The sequence below is a fragment of the Myodes glareolus genome, chromosome 3 (assembly GCF_982192425.1).
Source record: "Myodes glareolus chromosome 3, mMyoGla1.1, whole genome shotgun sequence".
Classification (NCBI taxonomy): Eukaryota; Metazoa; Chordata; class Mammalia; order Rodentia; family Cricetidae; genus Myodes; species Myodes glareolus.
In genome coordinates this window covers 114,898,749-114,919,474 of record NC_142028.1, presented here as the reverse complement: position 1 = coordinate 114,919,474, position 20,726 = coordinate 114,898,749, and the positions used below count along the sequence as shown (strand labels likewise).

General features: G+C 37.3%; 1 protein-coding gene across 20 annotated transcripts in view; it reads right to left on the bottom strand.

The window, feature by feature from the left end:
* The window catches only part of Ptprd (protein tyrosine phosphatase receptor type D), a 1,378,451-nt gene that overhangs the window by 123,482 nt on the left and 1,234,243 nt on the right, over window positions 1–20,726 (bottom strand). For all 20 annotated transcript variants that reach the window (XM_085686142.2, XM_087904910.1, XM_087904905.1 and 17 more), the window contains 2 exons: window positions 8,981–9,071; window positions 2,922–3,131 (listed from right to left, as the gene is read on the bottom strand). In XM_085686142.2, coding sequence (XP_085542268.1) covers window positions 2,922–3,131; window positions 8,981–9,071 — 301 coding nt within the window. The remainder of the gene's footprint in view (window positions 1–2,921; window positions 3,132–8,980; window positions 9,072–20,726) is intronic.

The window sequence follows — 20,726 nt, the reverse complement described above, 5'->3', positions numbered from 1 at the left end:
ATATTTCTGGAAATTTCTGAGATATAACTTGAAAGCAAGAGAGAGAGAGCGAGAGAGGAAGAGGAATAGGAAGGACTGAAGCATGGATGGATAGATATGATTTATGTAGATAACATATATTACATAATAATTTACATAAAGAACTGAGCATTGAGCTTATATATCAAGGAAACATAATTCTTCATATGTTTGGTTTCTTAGAATTCCTACCATTTTGTAGGCTAATCTCAAGTTGATAGAAGTGAACAAACCAGATGATTTGAAATTCTTTACCAAATGGAGATAATAATCAAAATGGGAAATCAAAATGGAAATTTAAAGAAAGTGCTTTCCAGAGCACATGAATTTCTAACTTAAGTCAGGAAAGAGATTTATGTAAAGAAGAAAAGAAAGAACAGGCACAAAATGATACCAGCCTCATGGAAAGTAGAATTTGCTTAGTGGGAAGAAATAATAAAAGAGATTAAACATTATATCATTCAAAACCAGTTTGTGATACTCCAAATGGGAGACAATAAATTAGCAAAAAGCTGTGTGTTAAGGGAGGTAAAAAGAATAGAAAAAAAGCTTTTTGTTTCTGAAAACTGCAAAGCAACAATTGGAATGATTATAGTTATTATTACTAATCTGCATTGAGATCTGAAGCTTCCAAAAGTACCATATCACTGAAAAATGGATACAGTTATTGGCTATGAAGCACACAATGACCTAATCACATAAGTCATGTAGGTAAAACATTGTTTATTTTGAGAGGATTGTCAAGACATACAATAGAAATAATTGGGGCAAAGAACTGTGACTAGAGAAGCCTCAGGTTCTAGGGGAGAACTTACTACTATAGCTCTACTAAAAGAACACAGCATTAAATTGACTCCTAATGAATGAATGAATCATCATTTCATTAATCTATTAGTGCATCTCTCAACTTCATCAGAAAAACTTCTTTTTCTAGTAGGAGGTGATTAACATAGAGATCCACAACATATCAGCATGCAGAGAACAAGAGACTATAGACTAACAGTGGCCAGCTCTAGATGGGACATCTATGTAAATTATGTGCCCTCCTCTCAAAGCTCAGAGATTATCAGGAAAGGCAGAGTGTAAAGACTGAGAGAGTCAGGGGCAGTGGTTGAATTCAAGGAAAGAGTGTTTTCTGGATGCAAGAACTCAGCAGTGCAAGACCTGCAGAGCATCAAACCAGATAAAAATCCCAATATGGTAGTGCTGGGTGGGTAATCAAGTTGCACCCCTAGATGGGGCATTCTTAGACAAGGGAGAGTTCTGCAGGAAAGCAGAACATGAGAGCTTCCCATGCTCAGTAGATAGTCCTGTACAGCTAGCTCTATGTGGACTTACTTGAAAAAATAAAAACCAAAACCCTTAAACAAGCCAAATTCAAAACATAAAGTTGGAAATAAAAAGTAATGAGGGAATAGGAAAGAAAATAAAGGTTAGAGAATACAGAGGGTTTAATTAAAATGCATTATATGCATGCATGATAACATCAAACAAAAGAAAAATGTTGGGAAAGGGGGAGAATTAATAAAAATTTGAAAATTTTTATTAGTTATAGCATTAATGAGATAGTGGGATGAAAGAATAAGGGAGAGAGAAATTATATCAATGATGAGACATCTAGACATGAGTAGGAATACCTGGAAAACTCAGAACCCACAGTTCCCAAGTAAGGCACCATCACCAGTCTGCAGGATTGGATGATATGTCTTATCTGAATTCTGTGATTTACCCAAGCATTTTAAGTACACCTTCTGAAACATTCCTAGAACTATATGATGAATTTTCCTCTTAAGTGTCTCTCTATTTTATTTTTAGTGAAAAAGAAATGATTCCTTCCATTCCTTTCCCCTGATATTTTACTTTGAAACCATCAACTAGATCCAGAGAGCATCGTGATGTATTGAAACGCCATGAAAACCATGAAATGACATTTAGACATAATGGTAAATGAGGCTGCCTTTGTCCTCTGATTTTCCATGGGAGAACGTCTCTAGCCATTGAAAGACAATACCTGCTCTACAAGAGAACACAGTCCTGATACATGGACCTTTCATAAACTGTGGGCTTCTTAAATAAAGAGGCCAACTCAACTCAGCTGCCAAACACACCAGACTTTAAGTATTGCTTAGGACACAGGAATATATCTGTTAAATGTTAAAGCAAACCACCACGTTAAACAGCTACTTTACTTCCAGTCTACTGTTTCTCCACATTTTTCTTTTCATTTTTTAAAGCCCTCAAAGCAACTGAAGCATAAAATGACACAGAAGTAAGATGAATTACATAAAACAAGACAACTCATTATTTAGAGTACCTTAGGGATTCTCACTCTCATTGAATTATTGTGTATCGTTCTTGGCTATTCGCTGATAAAGTCACTCATACATTTCTATCGTTGAAGAAGGTGCTTGTACTCACCTCTTCTTAGAAACACTGGTAAATCTAGATAAAGGCACTATATACTCACAGTTACAGAAGAATACATTAAATAACTGCCCTTGTGCACATTTTTCAACATGCAATTTGAATGAGGGAGCCTTTTGTTTCCTAACAAACACATAGGTTAACATCCCCTGGATCATGTACCATTAGAACAGTAGTTTTCTTAAAGTAGATCATTTTCAACAAAATAAAGAGAGAAAACCTTAGTGGTAATGGAGGGAATGCTACGCTGTGTGCTGCAGACCTCCATCCATTTGGTGCTTCACATCGACCTGAAATACATGTCATCTTGTATGCAATGTAGGATCCTGCATAATACTCCATAATGCTTGAAGGACAGGCAGCCCAATGTTACCTTAATGCCAGCTTGTGAGAATTATTTTGGATGTATCCCCAAATAAACATGCACAGTGGTGAAAATGAACAAGTGGAGGAAACAGAAACCATCATAATTAACTTACAGACTCTGCATGGTCCATCACTGCTAACACAAAGAAAACATATTCTTGTCCACTTTGCAGTTGCTTGTTTGTAAATCCACCATAATGTTTGTCATCCCCCAGGGTGAACTCAGTGGGAAGGACATCAAAGTGAGCAGCAATATATGGCTTTAATTCAACTTCTCTCCCATAACGGATGCTTCTGCGCTTCCTAGATATCTCCTTAAGCAGCTTAAGGAAAAAGTGACAAACAGAAAAAAGAAACATAAACAACTAACTTATTGATGTCTTAAAGGAGAAATTAGTCCGGGACTAGGAAGAACCTGGTCGAGTTTGTTCACCTTTTCTCCAGCAAGTCAGCATCACTGACTCTCGGCTATGATTTTTAATCACCTGTTTCCTGTTAGTTAAGAAGCCAAAGTGATTTGCGAGGGCCAGACGTCAAAACACAGGGCATTAGACCTTCACTGGAAGCTCATATAATTTCCTACACTAACGAAATTCTTTAAAAGGCCAATAGTACATCATAACCTGTTCAAGGAAGAAGGACAGCTTGATGCACAAAAGCCTGGTCTCATGGGAGATACATGAAACAATGAGTAACCAGTCAAAGCCACCTACATGCTAATTATTATTATGTTTTCATAAAAGACGTCATCATTTTACAAGTGGGATAATTTATACGAAGAAAATTCTCCAAAGTTATCAGACTTGGAATGTAATGAATAACTTTGATTTATGTATTTGAAGAACATATTGTCACTCATTCCTGTGCCTGGCTCTGCTTATGTTTTTCACTATCCAGTTTGAAAGATACTCTTGACAATTTCCCATTGAGTCAACTTTGCCTATAATACAGCTCTGATGAGCAAGTATTTAGACTGGTGACATGGTCAGTATGGTGAAAAGAATAAATTTCAATATCATGAAGGAAAGAAAACATAAATTCACACACACATACATACACACACACACACACATACACACACTTCTTGTATTTATAAAGAAAAAGAAAACCTAAAATTAATGTTTGAATAATTCATTGTGTTTTATTGACTTTCCTTGGAAGGAAATCTCATTAATGATATGACAATTGATTTGAAAACAATGTAATATTATCTCTGTCTTCTCCTGTCGCATATTATTTTATAGGATCTCGCTAGGAAGAAGCCTTCAGCAGTCTTGAATGCCTTTGGAAGCAAGTGATCATTTTTTAGTGGCTTTTTAGACAAAACTTTTATTTTGTTTTAATCTCCGTGGAGAAAGGGGATGAGTCTGAGTATAAACTAGGGAAAGCCTATGTACCTGAGAGCAAACATCAACTTTGTTTTGGTAAACGAAAGTTAAAGGGCTTAGGAAGATATGGCAGCAAAACTACTGTGCTTGGTTTTTATGCTGGAAAGGAAATAGTAAAGCCAAATAGGTAAAATATAATTTATACAAAGAAATGCTGGCAGAAGATGGAGTCATAGATGGCTCAGCAGTCAAGGGGCCCAGCTTCTCTTTCAGTCGACCTAGGTTTGATTTCCAGAAGGCAAACCGTGGCTCACAACCATTTATAGCTTTAGCTGCACAGGATGTAAGGCTCTCTTTTAGCCTCTTTGGGTACTAGCATGCATATGGTGAATATGGGAAGACACTCACACGCATAAATTAAAAATTTCAAAAGCTGGAAAGAAATGCTGTTATAATCAAGGCAGAAATTGAGAGGAAATAGTTACTGGCCTTTTCCAGACGCAAATGCTTCTGTCAGCAACCACAGGCAATGTAGTCTGTTTTACACTGAGAGCCACAAATGTACCCAGCTGACTCAAAATCTAATAATGTGGAAGAAAGCCCTCTGGCTATGAAATAATTTGTTCCTATGACATGTATCAATAATATTTAATTTATCATGCTCTAAAAATGTCTGTGAAATTTGAACTTATTGCTACAACTAAAATTATATGCGATAAAAGGCATTTATAGAGGAGCAGGGGATTAGACATGATCTGTTTGGCAAATCTGGATCTAAATTCCATGTATTCAAGCATGTGGGCCACTCACGTGTGCTCCAACTTCCAGGATAAAAGAACAGAAATTTACCTTACAATTCTGTTGCCAAACATAGGTTTGTATATAATGATGATAATGGCCATTAGTTAACACTTACTGGGTATCAGGCACTCTTTCAAGAAGCATAGATGAACTCAGGTCATTCGCTCCCCACAATAACCATGTAAAATAGATCACAATTATCTCGAAATCTAAATGAGCAAATTAGAGCATGATAAAAATATTCAATGTATGACTATATGGTGGGGGAGATCCTTCTGTCTATATGTTGCTTTTACTGGTTAATGAATAAAGAAACTACCTTGGCCTGTTGATGGGGCAAAATTTAGGTAGGTGGGGAAAACTGGACTGAATGCTGGGAAAAGGAAGACGGAGAGAAAGCCGCCATGGAGCCACTGGAGAAATACATGCTGAAACTTTGCTGGTAGATCACGGCCTTGTGGTGATATACAGATTAATGGAGATGGATTAAATTAAGATGTAGGAATAAGCCAATAAGAAGCTAGAGCTAATGGGCCAAGCAGTGATTAAAATAATATGGTTTCTGTGTGATTATTTTGGTTCTGGGAGGCTAGGATGAACAGGCAACTCCTTGTAACAAATACACTTCATGGGTGACAAAAAAATTAAACCAGCCATTAGAGAGACACATACGAGAGATATTTCCATCTAATTTTTACATAACCTATTTTTTGCACAAAATCAAGAAATCTAATGTCATGTGTAATCACTGATCATTTGAATCATTTTTACTCAGCATGTATGTAATCTTTGTGTATCTGTTTTGATTAACATAGATGAATATGATCTTTCTATTTTCTCAAGTTTCTTAACATGAAGTTGTTTCTCCAAATGTCTAATGTAATATTATACTTTAAATGAGACTACAAAGGTTCTTGCCAGTGTGCAGTCAATGGTAGTCTATATAACCCTTGTGGGGAGTACACTCCAGATGTGCTGAGAAGTCTTTTGAAGTTGGCCAATCAATAACATTTACCATCAGTTGTTTATGTGACTGCATCCCTCCTTCTCCTTCACTGATCAAACCCTATCTCGCTTCCATTCTCATTTCAGATATAGGCAGCTGTCATAATTTATCAACATCATTCCCACGATTACTATTTGGTAGGGTTTATTTAGAAAACATAAAGCAAGTGCCCTGGGATTTAATATTAGAACATTTTCATGTTTTTTAGGTCCAGAGCAGTCATTCACTGAAGTTTAATCTGGAATAGGATTCTTCCAGTCTTATACTTTAAGTGGCCCAAGTGAGCTTAAATGACACCAAAGTTAACCAAGAGGCTGGAATTATAGCCACAATGAGCTCATTACATTATGACAAGGTTTTGAAGTGAAGTGCAATGAAAGCTTTGGCACATTACATCATTTGCCCTGAAATAAATACAACTAACATTTGGGAGTCATTGTGCCCAAAATTCATTGCCACTATCAAGGCCTGGTCTGCTCAGTTTGACCTTGAGAGCAAGAATTCCAGGCTATGAATTTATCATTCAGATAGTAACCCAGACCAAAAAAAAAAATGAGCTCAGAATATAATTTAGAGAGTAACTTGCTTAAGGAAACTTTTTTAGTCTTGTGTGGGTCTAGATGCAAAGCATACTTGTGGAAATACCCTTAGGCCACTGTTCTACTTGGTATATTTCCAACAATGTGAATTATAGACCTTGGGAAAAAGTACTTGATCAAATACATTTAAGAGTAGAACTCTGCTTTGTCAAACCTAGCACTACCTAGTTCATTTTAAAATTATTAAAAGGCTTTGGTCATTCATACTAGGCTAAAAATAAGTTCTGTCAGGAGGGGTCAGAAACAGGATGAGCAGGCAAGGCAAAGAGTGAGGCCATAGCCTTCCTTCATTTGCTCCCCTCCACAACAGTTACAAAATATATAGGACATAATTCCAGAAGTTATACCAAGGGCTTTACTTCTTTATCAGAAATAATTTTCATTTTCCAGTCAATGCATATCTTATTTCTTCCACCATTAATTCCGCAATGTGGTCTCAATTATATCAGTAAGAAAAGTGGGAAACAACCCATCCTGACCCAAAAGTTTTGAATTAATAAAATGTTCTTTATCAAGCTATTATACAGATTAATGCACCACAACTCAAACAATGATTAAAATGACCCTTTGTTATGGGAATCATCAGCACAGACCTGTGGAATTTAATTGCAAGAACGTTCAATGTCACATAGCCCTATATTTTAATCCATTAGAATGTCTGTGCATTCTAGAGGTTAAAACCTGGCTGTAAAGGAGAATCATTTTCCATTCCTTCCTATCAAATAGCTTCACTTCTAAGAAAAAGCTTATTACTGAAAGCATTTGATGTCCTCTTGCCTTGGTTGGATTCCAGTGCTTTGAAAATTCATTTTTACTAAGTAGAAATATTTATAGATTCCACAACTTATCATTGCATTTAAAAATCCAATTTCAACAAGAATTTGCTAATGATAATCCTACAATTCAGCTAAGAGCTAGTTAAATAGTATAGACTGCTTTAAGGTTAACTGCTTAGATAAGGATTCTGTTTCTCTGGTATCATAACTGACTGATGATAAACTGATAATTAAGTTATGTGACCAGATTGCTAAAATGTGTCATTTGGGACTGCAGTCACATTGCCTAATTGCTAGACAGTGATGCAAGCAGAGACCTGACCTTGAACTTGTCTAGAATTCTGAACCTGAACAAATTTAACTCATAAAACAGGTAGGTGATGATGAGTCACACATGGAGAGATGATTCACATTTGCCACAGGATTCAAGTCCCACCCCCAAATCCCCCCTCTTTTTGTCAGATCATAGTTACCTTTGTGCAGATGTATTTCAAAACTAATAATTCCTAGTAACATAGTAAGGAAATTAATCATTGTCCTTGTTCCATTTGCACTAATCTCAGGCAAAGCGAATAAATAGAAATAATAGGATTATTTTTGAGATACAGCCCATGTTGTAAATAAACCACGTAAATTAAAATTTCATGTTTCTGGGAGGGACTCATAAACTTAACATCATTTTGTTAAAACAAAGACTCTGTAGTAGTTAAACGTGACTCTTAGCTCTGATAGCTGACTCTCATATCTGAGATCTTGGTAAATACTTGGGGCCAGTTTTCTCACTGCACAGAAGTCTGTAATAATTACTTTTAAAAAGTACATAAGGCTGGGGAGATGACTTAGCAGTTAAGAGCATTAATGTTGCTCTTAACAGAGGACCCAGACCATATTACCAGAACCACACAGGGCTCACTGCCGTCTGTAAGACCCAGTTCCAAGAGATTCAACACTCTCTTCTGATCTCCACAGGTACCACGCCAACACACAGCACACAAATATATGTCCAGGAAAAACACACATACACATAAAACCAAACTGCTTTTGAAAAGTTCTTGTATTTCAAGAAATAGAATTAATGAATCTAATAAGAACTTAATAAATAGAATCATGTAGGGAAAAGATTTGAAAGTTGATACCAAACTCTTTAGTGTTTGCTACCTTTTGTATCACAGTCTTTGTTTGCTCAGAATTTTTTTTTTCTGCAATGAAATGCACTTTTAATACCAAAACCCCGAAAACCTATGGACCAGAAAATAAGGCAAATAAATGTCTGGGAAACAGTAGAATTCTGTGAAACTATGCTGAAGGCTGGGTTAAACGCAATGTTTTACAAAGAGCATTAAGCATTTGTAACAGCCTTGGCAACTGCCAAACTAACTAGTATTTCTGGAATTTTATTAATAGTAATGACATCACCTTCCATTCTTCTGCATCATGGTTACAATGGGTAGATAGCATAAGAGTAAAGACAACAAGGATAAAAAGGATTGCAATCTGTTAATTAAAACAAAAGACTCTTGGCTAAGATTTCTAGGGTATAACAGGCCCAGGGCACTGGTTCACTCAATTTGCCAGATGTACCATAGCTGACACCTGACCAAAATGCTAGGAGGCCTACATAGAGCAACTACAGAAGGATGCAGAAACCATAGGCAGAGTTACCTCATCTAACTCCATTTCGTCAGGGCTCTCCCATGGCTTGATGAATTTCCCACGAGACTTCTTCAAAGGCACAATGATAATGTAGTAACCCCTGTTCAAGAACGAGGAGACAATAAGATTAATTCAAAGAAAAGGTAAAATGATTATGACCTTAAATCTTCTGCAGACAAAATATTAAGAAAGAAGAAAATTATGGATGTGGGGTGGCTCATCTAATATTTTGTAGTAAGGAAAAATAACCACTTTTTTATGGTAAATATCAGTGTGTGACCTTGGTGATCTCATATGGTAATTTTACATGTTTGGTTGCTCTTTATTAAACATCTGCTATTGAACATAGCAGACATGTTTGTTAGGGTCCTGCAACTGGACACACCCAGACTATACTGAAATATACCACTTCAAGCTGCTGTGCTAAATATTTTCAATATCTATTAATAAAAAATCTTTTAAAGAGGAGATGTATAATAGAATGGCTATTTATTAGAAACATATATATACAAGATATATTTATTATAATTTAATGAAAATTAAGTATTTTAAAGGCACTCATAATTTTATAATTATATAAAGACAGAGTGCATTTTTAAAAAACTCATTAAATTGCAAAAGTTTAAGTAGTATGAGAATTTGGGGACTATTTCTACCTAAAGTCCGTCAAAATAGGATTTAGTTTAAGTAATAATATCATCAGTGTAAGCAGAGACTGTTCTTTTATTTTCTGGCCACCCAGACCCGAATAATCACACAAAACGATACTAATTACAATGGTATTTGGCCAAAGGCTCATGCATATTCCTAGCTAGCTCCTGTATCTTAAACTAACCCATCTGTACTTTTTATTTTACCATGAAGCTCATCTTTTCTCTGACTGTGTCTTCATTCCTCCTCTATCTCAGCTTGGATTTTCTGACTTGCTACATTCTGCCCTGTTATAGGCCAAATTAGCTTCTTTGTTAACCACTGGTAACAAAGCATACAGAGCATATATTCACAGCTTACAGAGGGGAATCCCACATCATTACAGAAAAAAGTGTGAACATTCCATGCGCTGAGTGTGGTCAATTAAAGTATGTTCAAGACAAGGTACACATTAGTAATGAAGGTGATTTCTGACATCATAGGATATACACTTCTCTTGTTTTGCATATATAAGAACTCTGCTCATATCAGCATTCAGTATGAAGGCACTGAAAATAATTTACTAACAATATAGCAATTACCCTATAATTTTAGGCATCGCATTAAATGCATAATTTAGGTTGGCCTTCCTATAGCACAAAAGACTGGATAGGAGCTGTACAGCTATAAGATCAGGCCATTGATACAAGAAACATGAGCAATTAAATAACTGTGCAGTTTAAAACAGTGAGGGAATTCACTCAGACACTCACGGAGACTCCTTTTTTTTTTCACTTATTCTATGTATCACAAAGTCTTTTTGATAATCTTATAAATTTTGGGGAGATTCATAGCAAAACTAAAAACACATATACACGTAACACAGGGATAGACTCACATAATCTAAAAAAGAAATGGCTATTATAAGGGGGCAAAGAAAAGCAAGAAGGGAGGAGACTCCAGCCATTTTCACATGTTATCTTAGAGTCAACTGCACGAAGGAAGACCTCCCGGCAATCTCTCTGCTACAACATGGTTCTTCCCATAAATATCTTCTAGAGCTGTACTGTCCAGTACTGTAGCCGTGAACTTTCTGTGGTCTCCAAGCATTTGAAATATGGTTGGTGAGAACTGAGACATGTGTGAAAGACAGCAAAAAAATATAATGCAAAGTATTTCTGTGGTAATTTAGTTGTAGTTGCATATGGACAAATGACAATAATATAGATATGTTGTCTTAAATCAAATGCCACTAAAATTAATTTTATTTCACTCTTCCTTTTAAAAATATCACTACTAGAAAACTGAACACTTCCATATTGCGCTTGCTGTATTAGCTGGGCCGTGAGTCCCAAGAGTAGTGTTCTGATGACTGGTGTGTCATCTGGGGATCTACCTGGCCTAGAGCTAGGGCTCAATACTAATGTGTTCAGAGATCTCAGATTGCTTATTTAACTCCCTTGAATTGCAGTTGTATATTCTGAAAAATAATAACCACAAAAAAGAGTGCATGTCTTTCTCTGGAGGAAAAGCAAAGCAAAACAAAACAACAAAAAAAGAACACTGAAATAATTTGGCATCCTGGGCAGCGTACAAAATGGAGCAGAGGCCAGGAGATACTGGCAAAGATGCCACATTCTTCACCAGGATGCCAGTGTTTCTATAACTCACAGGTAGAAGGACTTGTTAAACCTTTCTCCTAATCAAGAATTCAAACCACAGTCTTTTTTTCCATGGTGCTCTGAGCAGCTAATTAACAGACGCACAAGGTTCCAGCACCTAGCCATTCATTTTCTTTACTACAAGGAAGTGTGATGATCAAGGAGGGTGAGGAGAGATAAGAGTTGGAGTATGTGAAAGAGGCCAATATTTTTTACTTTACGAACCAGACTAAGCCTCCTTTTCTTCGCATCCTCCTACCACCTGAAGGATTTGCCAAACAAGTCCATCATGTTAAATGAGCATGGAGAGAGATGACAGAGCCGCAACCGAGCGTTCAAAATAACACTGCAGATGCACTTGATAAACACACTTGTCAAGGAGTCTCTCGCTTTTCATACCCACTGAGTAGTCAGGAGAGCTCTTCCTAGAGCAATGACAATGGGAGTTAGCAGAGAGCTCCCATTGCTCCCTGCGGGTTTTGATAGATCACAGTCAAGCTGATGAATCCCATTAATTTTTCTTATACTTCCACACTGAGCTGCTATTCTTGTACATGAAAAAAAATCCACTTTTTTCACCAGTATCACACCCCCCCCCAATTATTCATTGCACTCTTGGATGCGGTAAGAAAGGAACGGCTCACCCCACAGCAATTAATTACCAGTGTGGTGGTCAGATATCCATCACCTTCTCTTTCTACTGATCTAAGCACTCATTTATGGCCTGCAAAGCATGGCTGCCTTCAGGGCAGTCTTGCTCATTTCAGTATAATCTTGCAATCAGAAATTCATATTACCCGTCACATGTTCCCTATAGCAGAGGCTTTGTAAAATGTCCTGGCATCACCTGAAACCTTCAACCTGTCCAGGTTCTTGGTTTTCTTCTGAAAGTTAAGCATGTTACTGTGTGTGTGTGTGTGTGTGTGTGTGTGTGTGTGTGTGTGTGTGTGTGTGTGTGTATGGATAAACAGTTCAGCATCCCCCCACCTTCCTGCCTCTGCCAATGGTTTTCTTTGGTGTTTTCCTTTCTGTCTTTAGAGAGATGTACACACCAACCAAGGCTCTCACTCTTTGTAGATTTCTTTTTTTCTCAGAGCCTTAGTTGAAATCCATAGGTGCTACCTTCTGTCTCTAGGCCCAGAGGTCTAAATAAAGCATGAGAAATAATATAACACTGCATATCATATCATAAACTCATAACCCTCAGTTACAAACAGGTCCTAAGGTCTCCACATAGCTTGTCCCTTAAACACAGTTTTCTCCATTAGACTCAGAGCTTGAACATCTACATCTTCTTAGGAAAGGGCATCCATATCACTTATTGACAAAGAATCGGGAAAAATTCTTTTCATATTTCTAGCAAACTATAAACCTGGTTGTTTATGAAAGCGAAGCATAATCTTTCCTTTTGTCACAGAAGATATCTGGGACTGTACTTAAGGATGGCATGGGTGCATCATTGATTTCTACTACTATAGTCTCACTTTCTTATGACAGGTACTCAACACTGCAGTCCAGCTGTCAGTACTTCTATCTCAACTCTGTTCTTCCCATTGGAGCCTACAGATGCATTTCAACACCATAAGAATTCACTATTGAAAAATAAAGCAAACAGAAGTCCTGAGCAAAACACCTACAAGTTAAAAGACAAAAAAAATATAAGAAGAGGGCGAGGAGAAAGAGGAGAAGAAGAAGAAGGAGAAGGAGAAAGAAAGGATGAGAAAAAGAAGATGAAGACCTTTCACACAATTTAATGTCCTGTCTGTGGTGGTTTGAATGGAAATTTTCCCAAAGGCTCAGCTATTTGAATCTTTGGTACTTGGTTCATGAAGGTGTCTGATGAAGCTTAGAAGGTGAGATATTTGTGGAAGAAGTGTTCCCCAAGGAAGTTGTCTTGGGTAGAGATGCTTACCACCATATCTAGTTTGCATTTTCTCTGCTTCCTCTTTACGATTCAAAATGTGAGCTCCCAGATACAGTTCTAACTGCTATACTTTTATCCCATTATCATGAACAGCACGGGAATGGTCTCTGAAACTGCAAACCCTACTAAATCATTCCTATTATAAGTTAAAACAAACAAATAAAAACCAAAAACATGGCCCAATCACTGCACTTTCTCCCATCTCTTACTGCCCCAATTCTCTGGAAAGGTTTGTGCTTTCTCTTGCCCACTTCCTGCCCTTGTTAGCCCTCCTGTCTCAGCACTGCACTGCATCCACGATGCCAGGGATGTTAAGGTCTAAACAGTATTACACTGAAAGAAGAATTTTTATATTTTTAAACTTTTCATAGCATATTGGTAAGACCTTCCATGAAGTATTCTATACCTTTTTTTGTAATTAGCAACATTCCTAGTTTTCCTAATTTATGACTTACTGTATAAATGTTATCATCATAGCAGAATTTATTATTGACATATAACTAGAATAGTGTAGAATCTTAGCAAACTTTGTCTCAGGATTTCTCTTCATATTCTTTTTTTTTCATACCCAAGGACACTCCATTTTTACTCATAGCTTAGAATATTAGCTTTATGTAAATAGTATATAGATAGCTATCTTCACCCCAAACTCTCTTATGAATATCAAAGATTCATCTGGCTTCAACTATGCGCCAAAATATTTAGCTATCACTATGGTTGTAATGAAAAAAAAAATAACGAGTTGTTCCTGCTCTCACATTGCACCATAGCCATTAAAGACCCCAGCCCTGGATCTGACCCTAACATTGGCAGTTTGTTTTCCCTTTCTTCTTCCTCTTTCCTGGTTTATCTTCAAGAGCTCTTAACTTCTGAACTCTATCTCCAGAGGATTCACTTTTATGCTCCTCTACGACCATTCATCTGGCCTGATCCTACTTTTTTAATGCTTGGACAATAGTCCCATAACTTTCCTGCTGCACTGACTATCTTTTTCTAGTCTAGGCTCTGAAATTTTTACTTCACAATACACAATTGATTGTGCTTATTCAGTTCCTGGAGATATTTCAATGGAGTCTTATTGCTCTTAGGATAAAGACCAAGATATTATAAAGCCTGCCAGAATCTTGCTTGAATCCCTGTCTCTACATTAAACTATACTTTGATTGGCTTTCGGTGTTTGGAATTGATCTGGGGGCATTTGGGGGTCACATCTTTGATCATCCTTTCTTATCTGCCTCAAATCGCATCAAGTCAATTCTCTTTCAATATGTATTTATTCATTTATTACTTCCCAAGTGAAACCTTTTCTGACGTCAGGCAGGACTATTACATAGATTAAATTGATGATTTGGGGTCTATAATTTTCTTAGATTATTTAAGGAATGTTTCTATACTTTAATAATATTGTTAAAGGAAATGTACATGTATTTTGGAGATCAGTCCTCTGTCAGATGTGGGGTTGGTGAAGATCTTTTCCAATTCTTTAGGCTGATGTTTTGTCTTATTGATAGTGTCCTTTGCCTTACAGAAGCTTTTTGGTTTCTGGAGGAACCATTTATTAATTGTTGATCTCAGTGTCTGTGCTATTGATGTAATAGTCAAGAAATAGGCTACTTCCCCCTTTCTGTTCTATCAGCTTCAGTATAACTGAATTCATGTTGATGTTTTTGATTCACTTGGACATGACTTAAATGCAGGGTGATAAGTATGGATGGATCTATTTGCATTCTTCTACATGCTGGTATCCAGTTATGCCAGCACCATTTGTTGAAAATGCTTTCTATTTTACACTGTATATTTTTTTGTTATGGTTGGTATGTAAAATGAATAAATAAAAAGTGTAGATGCACATGTAATCTCCTCAAAATTTGTTCAACTTTGCCACCTTATCACTGAATTACTTTTCCTCTAAGAAATGGATGTGGTTGGAAAAAGTGACTCTTAGGGCTGTAAGTATCTTCCAGCTAAAGTAGTCAAACACCTGGTGGTCTCTATGAGACTTTGCGATCTCCATTCTCATCAAGCCTGTGGGTACACAGGTTCCCCATTATTCCCGAGGCGCTTTGCAGGGCTGTTCTGCTTCCTGGTTCCATTGCATCAGCTTGAGGGTATAGCATAGAACTGCCCTCTCCTGTTATGTTAATTTCACCTACGGCCCAAGGGTGTAGCTTAGAGAGAACTCTCCCTTTACTGTTATGGTAATTCCACCTGCAAGCAAGGTTCTTGCCGCAGGCAAGGTTCCCGGGTCAGCTTTTCTCTGAGCCTGAGCACGCCCACCTGGCTTCCTCTTTTCTCTATTCCGCTGCTCTCCGACCTTGGGTGCGGCCCCCTGACTTTTCTCTTTCCTTGTTCCTGATGGGGGGGCTGGTGTCTTTCTGCCCCACAGTATATATACCCGACTTATGCTTAATAAAGTTGCCATTTACTCTTGTAGATGAGCTAGGTTTCTTTTGTGTGTGTGTCTCCTTTTTCAACCCTCAGGACAATCGTCCCTTCTCGTGGGCCCGAGTTCAGGAAGCGCGCAGCCTGGGTCGGGCGTGGGTATCCATTGGAAAGTGCTGACTCTTACACAAGCCTTTTCTCCTTCCACTAGAAAAACAATGTCATGATCAAGTGACATTGGTTTATACAGGAAACATACTCCTTACTGTGAAATATTTTTCTTTATCTGTTTACTAGTAACCCTTGTTCTAATCTCACACTACATTATGAAAAATGAGGTGACTCAAAAGGGGAAGAGGGAAAAATGGGGAGCTAATATGTTTCCTATAAATTAATATTGACAAAGTCATACCAACTGAGCATACATTTTTGAAAAAGAAAAAAAATGTTTTTAAGAAAATCAAGTTCTACATTCTACTTTGACTGTTTGTTTTAAGCCCAGAGTCCAGGCTCAAAATGCTTTTTATCAACATAGTCTTCAACTACTATAATAGTGAAATAATACTAAAAATCATCTCAATTAATTTACCTAGAAAGTCTTTGACTACTTATGTATTATGATGCTTTGTCTAAGTAAGTTAAATCTAATATACAGAGAAAACATTATAGTTATCTTCAAAATTTAAATTATTTTAAGAAAAGTTTTAGTAATTATATTTAATAAACTATCATCAAGGGGCCAAGCTCCATATAATTATGTAAAAAGGCAAGTTATGGTCTTTTTAACATAGCCTGACTTCAAATGCAGCCAGCCTTTTAGCATTAGTACTCTGTCTTGGCATCTTGAAACTTGTTATTTAACTGGGATGTCAACCTCTTTTTGAAAGTTCATAGATGAATGTCAATCCTCACATAATTTTTTCCTGTTATGTTTTGTGTGTATTGCTTAAATCAAATTATTTTATCATAGAAATCTGACAGCAGGTTGAATGATTTTTCCTATTTCTATCTTCAAATTAAGATGTTGAATCATTTTAGCTGTGTGTACGATGGGAAGTTATTTATACTTAGCTTCATACCCTTCACTGATGAAGCAGTTGGGTGATAAATAAGAAGGCTTTCCTTATCTCTCCTGTAAGTGTGGCAGCCTACATAAGGTAGTGATCACGGCATTCCCAGAGCCCAGTCTGGGTCTGGATATAAGTGCTATATATCCAGAACTCTTGATTCTAATATCTGTTTAGGGCACATTTTTAATTACTATTTCTTTATTTATCTTATTTCATCTACATGAGTATTTTGCCTGTATGTACATGTACCAAATGTGCACAGTGTTCATATACAATACACTTTTTTGTTTTCATTTCTGTTCTAAAATGAAGCCACTGATTGTTATTAAACTATTTTCTATACCTGGTACCTGGAGTAACTTTATCCCTCAGCATCATCAGTCTTATGATTTTTGCCCTAAGCACTCAGAGTGAAATGTTGCTCCACAAAAATCACAGGGGCACCCTCTGTCAGTTCTACCTTGGAATGTTGGTGGAATTGTGGTATTTTCTGATTGGCATTGTGGATCCAAAATTATTAAGAAGTAAGACTGAAATATCACAGAATCTATGACACCACAGCCTGATGCATCCTTGAGATTGTTTCCAAAATAATCCAGCCATTTGCTAGTCTCAAAAAAGAACAAAGTACCAGAAGAAGATGGAAATAAGAAACTTATCACTTTTTCCTAACTCTCAATTCATGCAGATTTGGCAAAACGTACATAAGTTGAAAAGTAAAGTTGCACAAGCTTAAAAAAAAAAAGATAAAAAGAAAGAAACAAAAGCCCTAAAACACAAAACGTTCTTGAAAGTCTATTTCAGAAGTTGAAACACAAACTGAAATCTGTCACCAAAGGCTAAAAATGCCTGTTCCACTAATGTCTACAGCACTGCAACAGGAATTTGCTCACTTTGTGCATCAGCTACAAAGACAGAGTCACTGACTAGGTGGTGCTCTCTTCACCCTTCCTATACCGTGTTCAGGGACAGCCATGAGTCTTATTGAACGCGCTGACTTTATCATGCACATTTCTTGATGTCTTATAATCATTTACAACATTTCATCTTCTCACATTAAGGACTAATCAATGCCTTCAGCCTGCTTCCCTAGACATCTGCACTGAGCTGGCAGAGTTTTTGTTTCTATAACCCCCTACTCCACTGTATCCAGGCCAACTGTTTGCTGTATTTTATGATAAGATATGACTTCCTTGCAGTCACCTTTCTCTTCCCAGACACAGCACTGGAAGCAAGTTGTGTACACAATATGGACTTGGTGAGCCCCAACTGAAAACTCTAAGCAGATTGGTAGGATGTGGTGTAAGAGAACATGCACCAGCTTTCCCTTGGTCTCTGGTGCGAGCACTTGGCCCTCCACCCAGACAGCACCCTAAATTTGTTTTTCAGCCTAAAGATAGATGTCAACATCTCCAGGATGCCTCTCTGAGTTTCTTAATGTAAGGAGCCTAGCCTATCACAGAACATTTTGCCAGACATCATGTTCAAGTCTTCCAAGTACTGTGTTGCTTCAGAATAGTGATAGATTCTGCCTTTAATCACTAAACTTCTGCCACATTGCCTGGCACATCATTGTTGCTCAAAGTAGATGTGCTATGTCTAGGGCTTTAACAGTTGAATGGATGATAATTATGATAAAAACTGTTTAAACTCTGTATGTTAAATATGTACCACTTCTTTTCTTTGGTTTCTGTGAGGCAGGGTCTTACTGTGTAGTCCTGGTTGGCCTGGAACTCACTATGTATACCAGGTTGGCCCAAATTTCCTAAAGATTGTTCTGCCTCTGCCTGCCTAGTGCTGAGACTAAAGGCATGTGTCCCCTTCTACCACTTTGTATATGTTTCAATAAAGTGTTTTCAAAAACATGTTTATCTGTTAATAGTAATAAAAACTTAGAAGAAATTAGAAAGTCAATGCATATATAAATATAATCTTATACTCATATTAAATTTTACTGTGATAAAAAGTGTGCTGGCATTGCATTTTCACTTTTAATTTTCAGACACTGGATAAGATTAGACAAAATGAAGACCTTATCTCAGTGAATTTATTTTACTAGTAACATTTTGAAAATTCTATTACTTGTGCTGAAACCTGTCATCATTTTTATCAAATAAACGACGAGTGAAGGTCTGTGGAAGAAGGATGGATTTGACTGGGTCTAAAGTGGGTAAAAATTACTACTTAATCCTGAGTGAAAATCACAAATTATGTTACACTTCAATTTTTTCTTTCATTATTTTATTTGTTACTACTTGTTTTTCTTATTATTTTCTTTCAGTTTTCCAGAGATTTGGGGGACTCTTTTGTTGTTTGTGTGACTCAAAAGGGACTTGCTATTAACTCAGGGTGTCTGCAAATTCTCAATCTTCCTACCTCACGCAGCACATGAGGCTGAAACCTGGAGTTCAACACTTCCTGTTAAAATGCCGCATCTCATACAGTCCCCAGGCCATGCAGTCCTGGCTCACATGCCCTCTTTAGAAGAAGCCATTCTCTGTATCTTTCGTGGACTCTTCATACTACAATCTTTGTGTTTTATCTTCTGTTTCAAATGTTCATCTCATTGTTTCAATGCTCTGTCATTCCCCACAAAACCACTGCTGCTCTGCTCACTCCGAGATTTGAGTGTTTGGTACCAGGCAACTCTTCTGGACCCACATTTCTAATTGGATTCTCACACAAAGCCTTTATTTAAACTATGAGCTGCTGAGTCAAACAGTGATTTCCGCCTGATATTTCGTATCTTTTGATGAGTAGTAACCTTGTCCATCTGGCATCAGATTTCCTCTTGATATTTCACCCCTTCCGTGAATAGCAGTACTTTCCAGACTGTTATCCAAGCTCAGACCTGAGCCATGTGTGATACTGTCCCTTTCTCTGAACTCTTTAAAGCAGATGCTGGCCCCTGCTGCACTTCTGCTCTAAGGTCTCTCAGTTCCCGCTGCCTCTTGTGTGGACCACTATTTGCCCCACTTTGCAGTTGGATAATTTGTCAAATGTCAGCTGTGTGATGGCTTCTCGACAATTTTCTCTACCACTTTTGGGGAGCTCCAATCATTCCAGCAGTACACAAAATATATACAAATGCCTTTCTATAAGACTTCAAATATTTCGCAACAATTTCATCTTAACTTTATCATGTTACACAGCGAAAAGGGAAATGTGTTTTCCATCCCAAACACATAGCAGTTGTAGCTAATATGAGGCAAGATGTTCCGTAAGTGGCTCATAAAATGGAAAGATAAAAGTGAGGCGACACTAACCGCTGTAACACTGGTCCTTCCACCAGAGCTTTCGTGGGTTTCTAGTGTTTGCAGAGTCAGCTCCATCTGCTAAGCACAACCTGACTCTTGTCTCTCTCACCAGCACCACCCTGCCCCACCTTGTCAGCTGCTCTGGGCTCCACTTGCTGTCCTAACTAAAGTGAACACTACTTCTTGACAATTAGGTTTCTGGCTCTTAAATTTTGTAAGCTCCTAATGTAACCCTCAAAATTATGTTCAGGCCAAGCAGTAGTGGTACGCGCCTTTAATCCCAGCACTTAGGAGTCAGAGACAGGCGGATCTCTGTGAGTTTGAGTCCAGCCTGGCATACAAGAGCTAGTTCCAGGGCAGGGTCCAAAGCTACAGAGAAACCCTGTCTCCAAACAACAACAACAATAAAAAATATGTTCGGAAATGATCTGGATGCATGTTATCCTAGCTTGGTCACTCTTAAGAATGATTTACATTAGTGTCTGTCCTGTATATCCTACTCTATGCTAGGCACACTGGAGACAGCAATGATATCCTTTCCCTGGTCATATACTTTAATGATACTGTCTTTTTAATCTATTGATTATGGAACCAGCTAAGTATATGTCTTTAGACAAACTTCTCAACTGATTGAACTTAATTTTATACTTCTGGACTCCTGGCTTTCACACCACACTCTATGTTGAATTTTCTAATTTTTTCCTTCAGTACTATTTTGTGCTTGCAATTGAACTCTTTCTATATTTTAACACACAAATAATATATATATATATATACATATATGTATATATATAATATTACTTTCTATTTAAATACTTGTAGCTTCAGTCT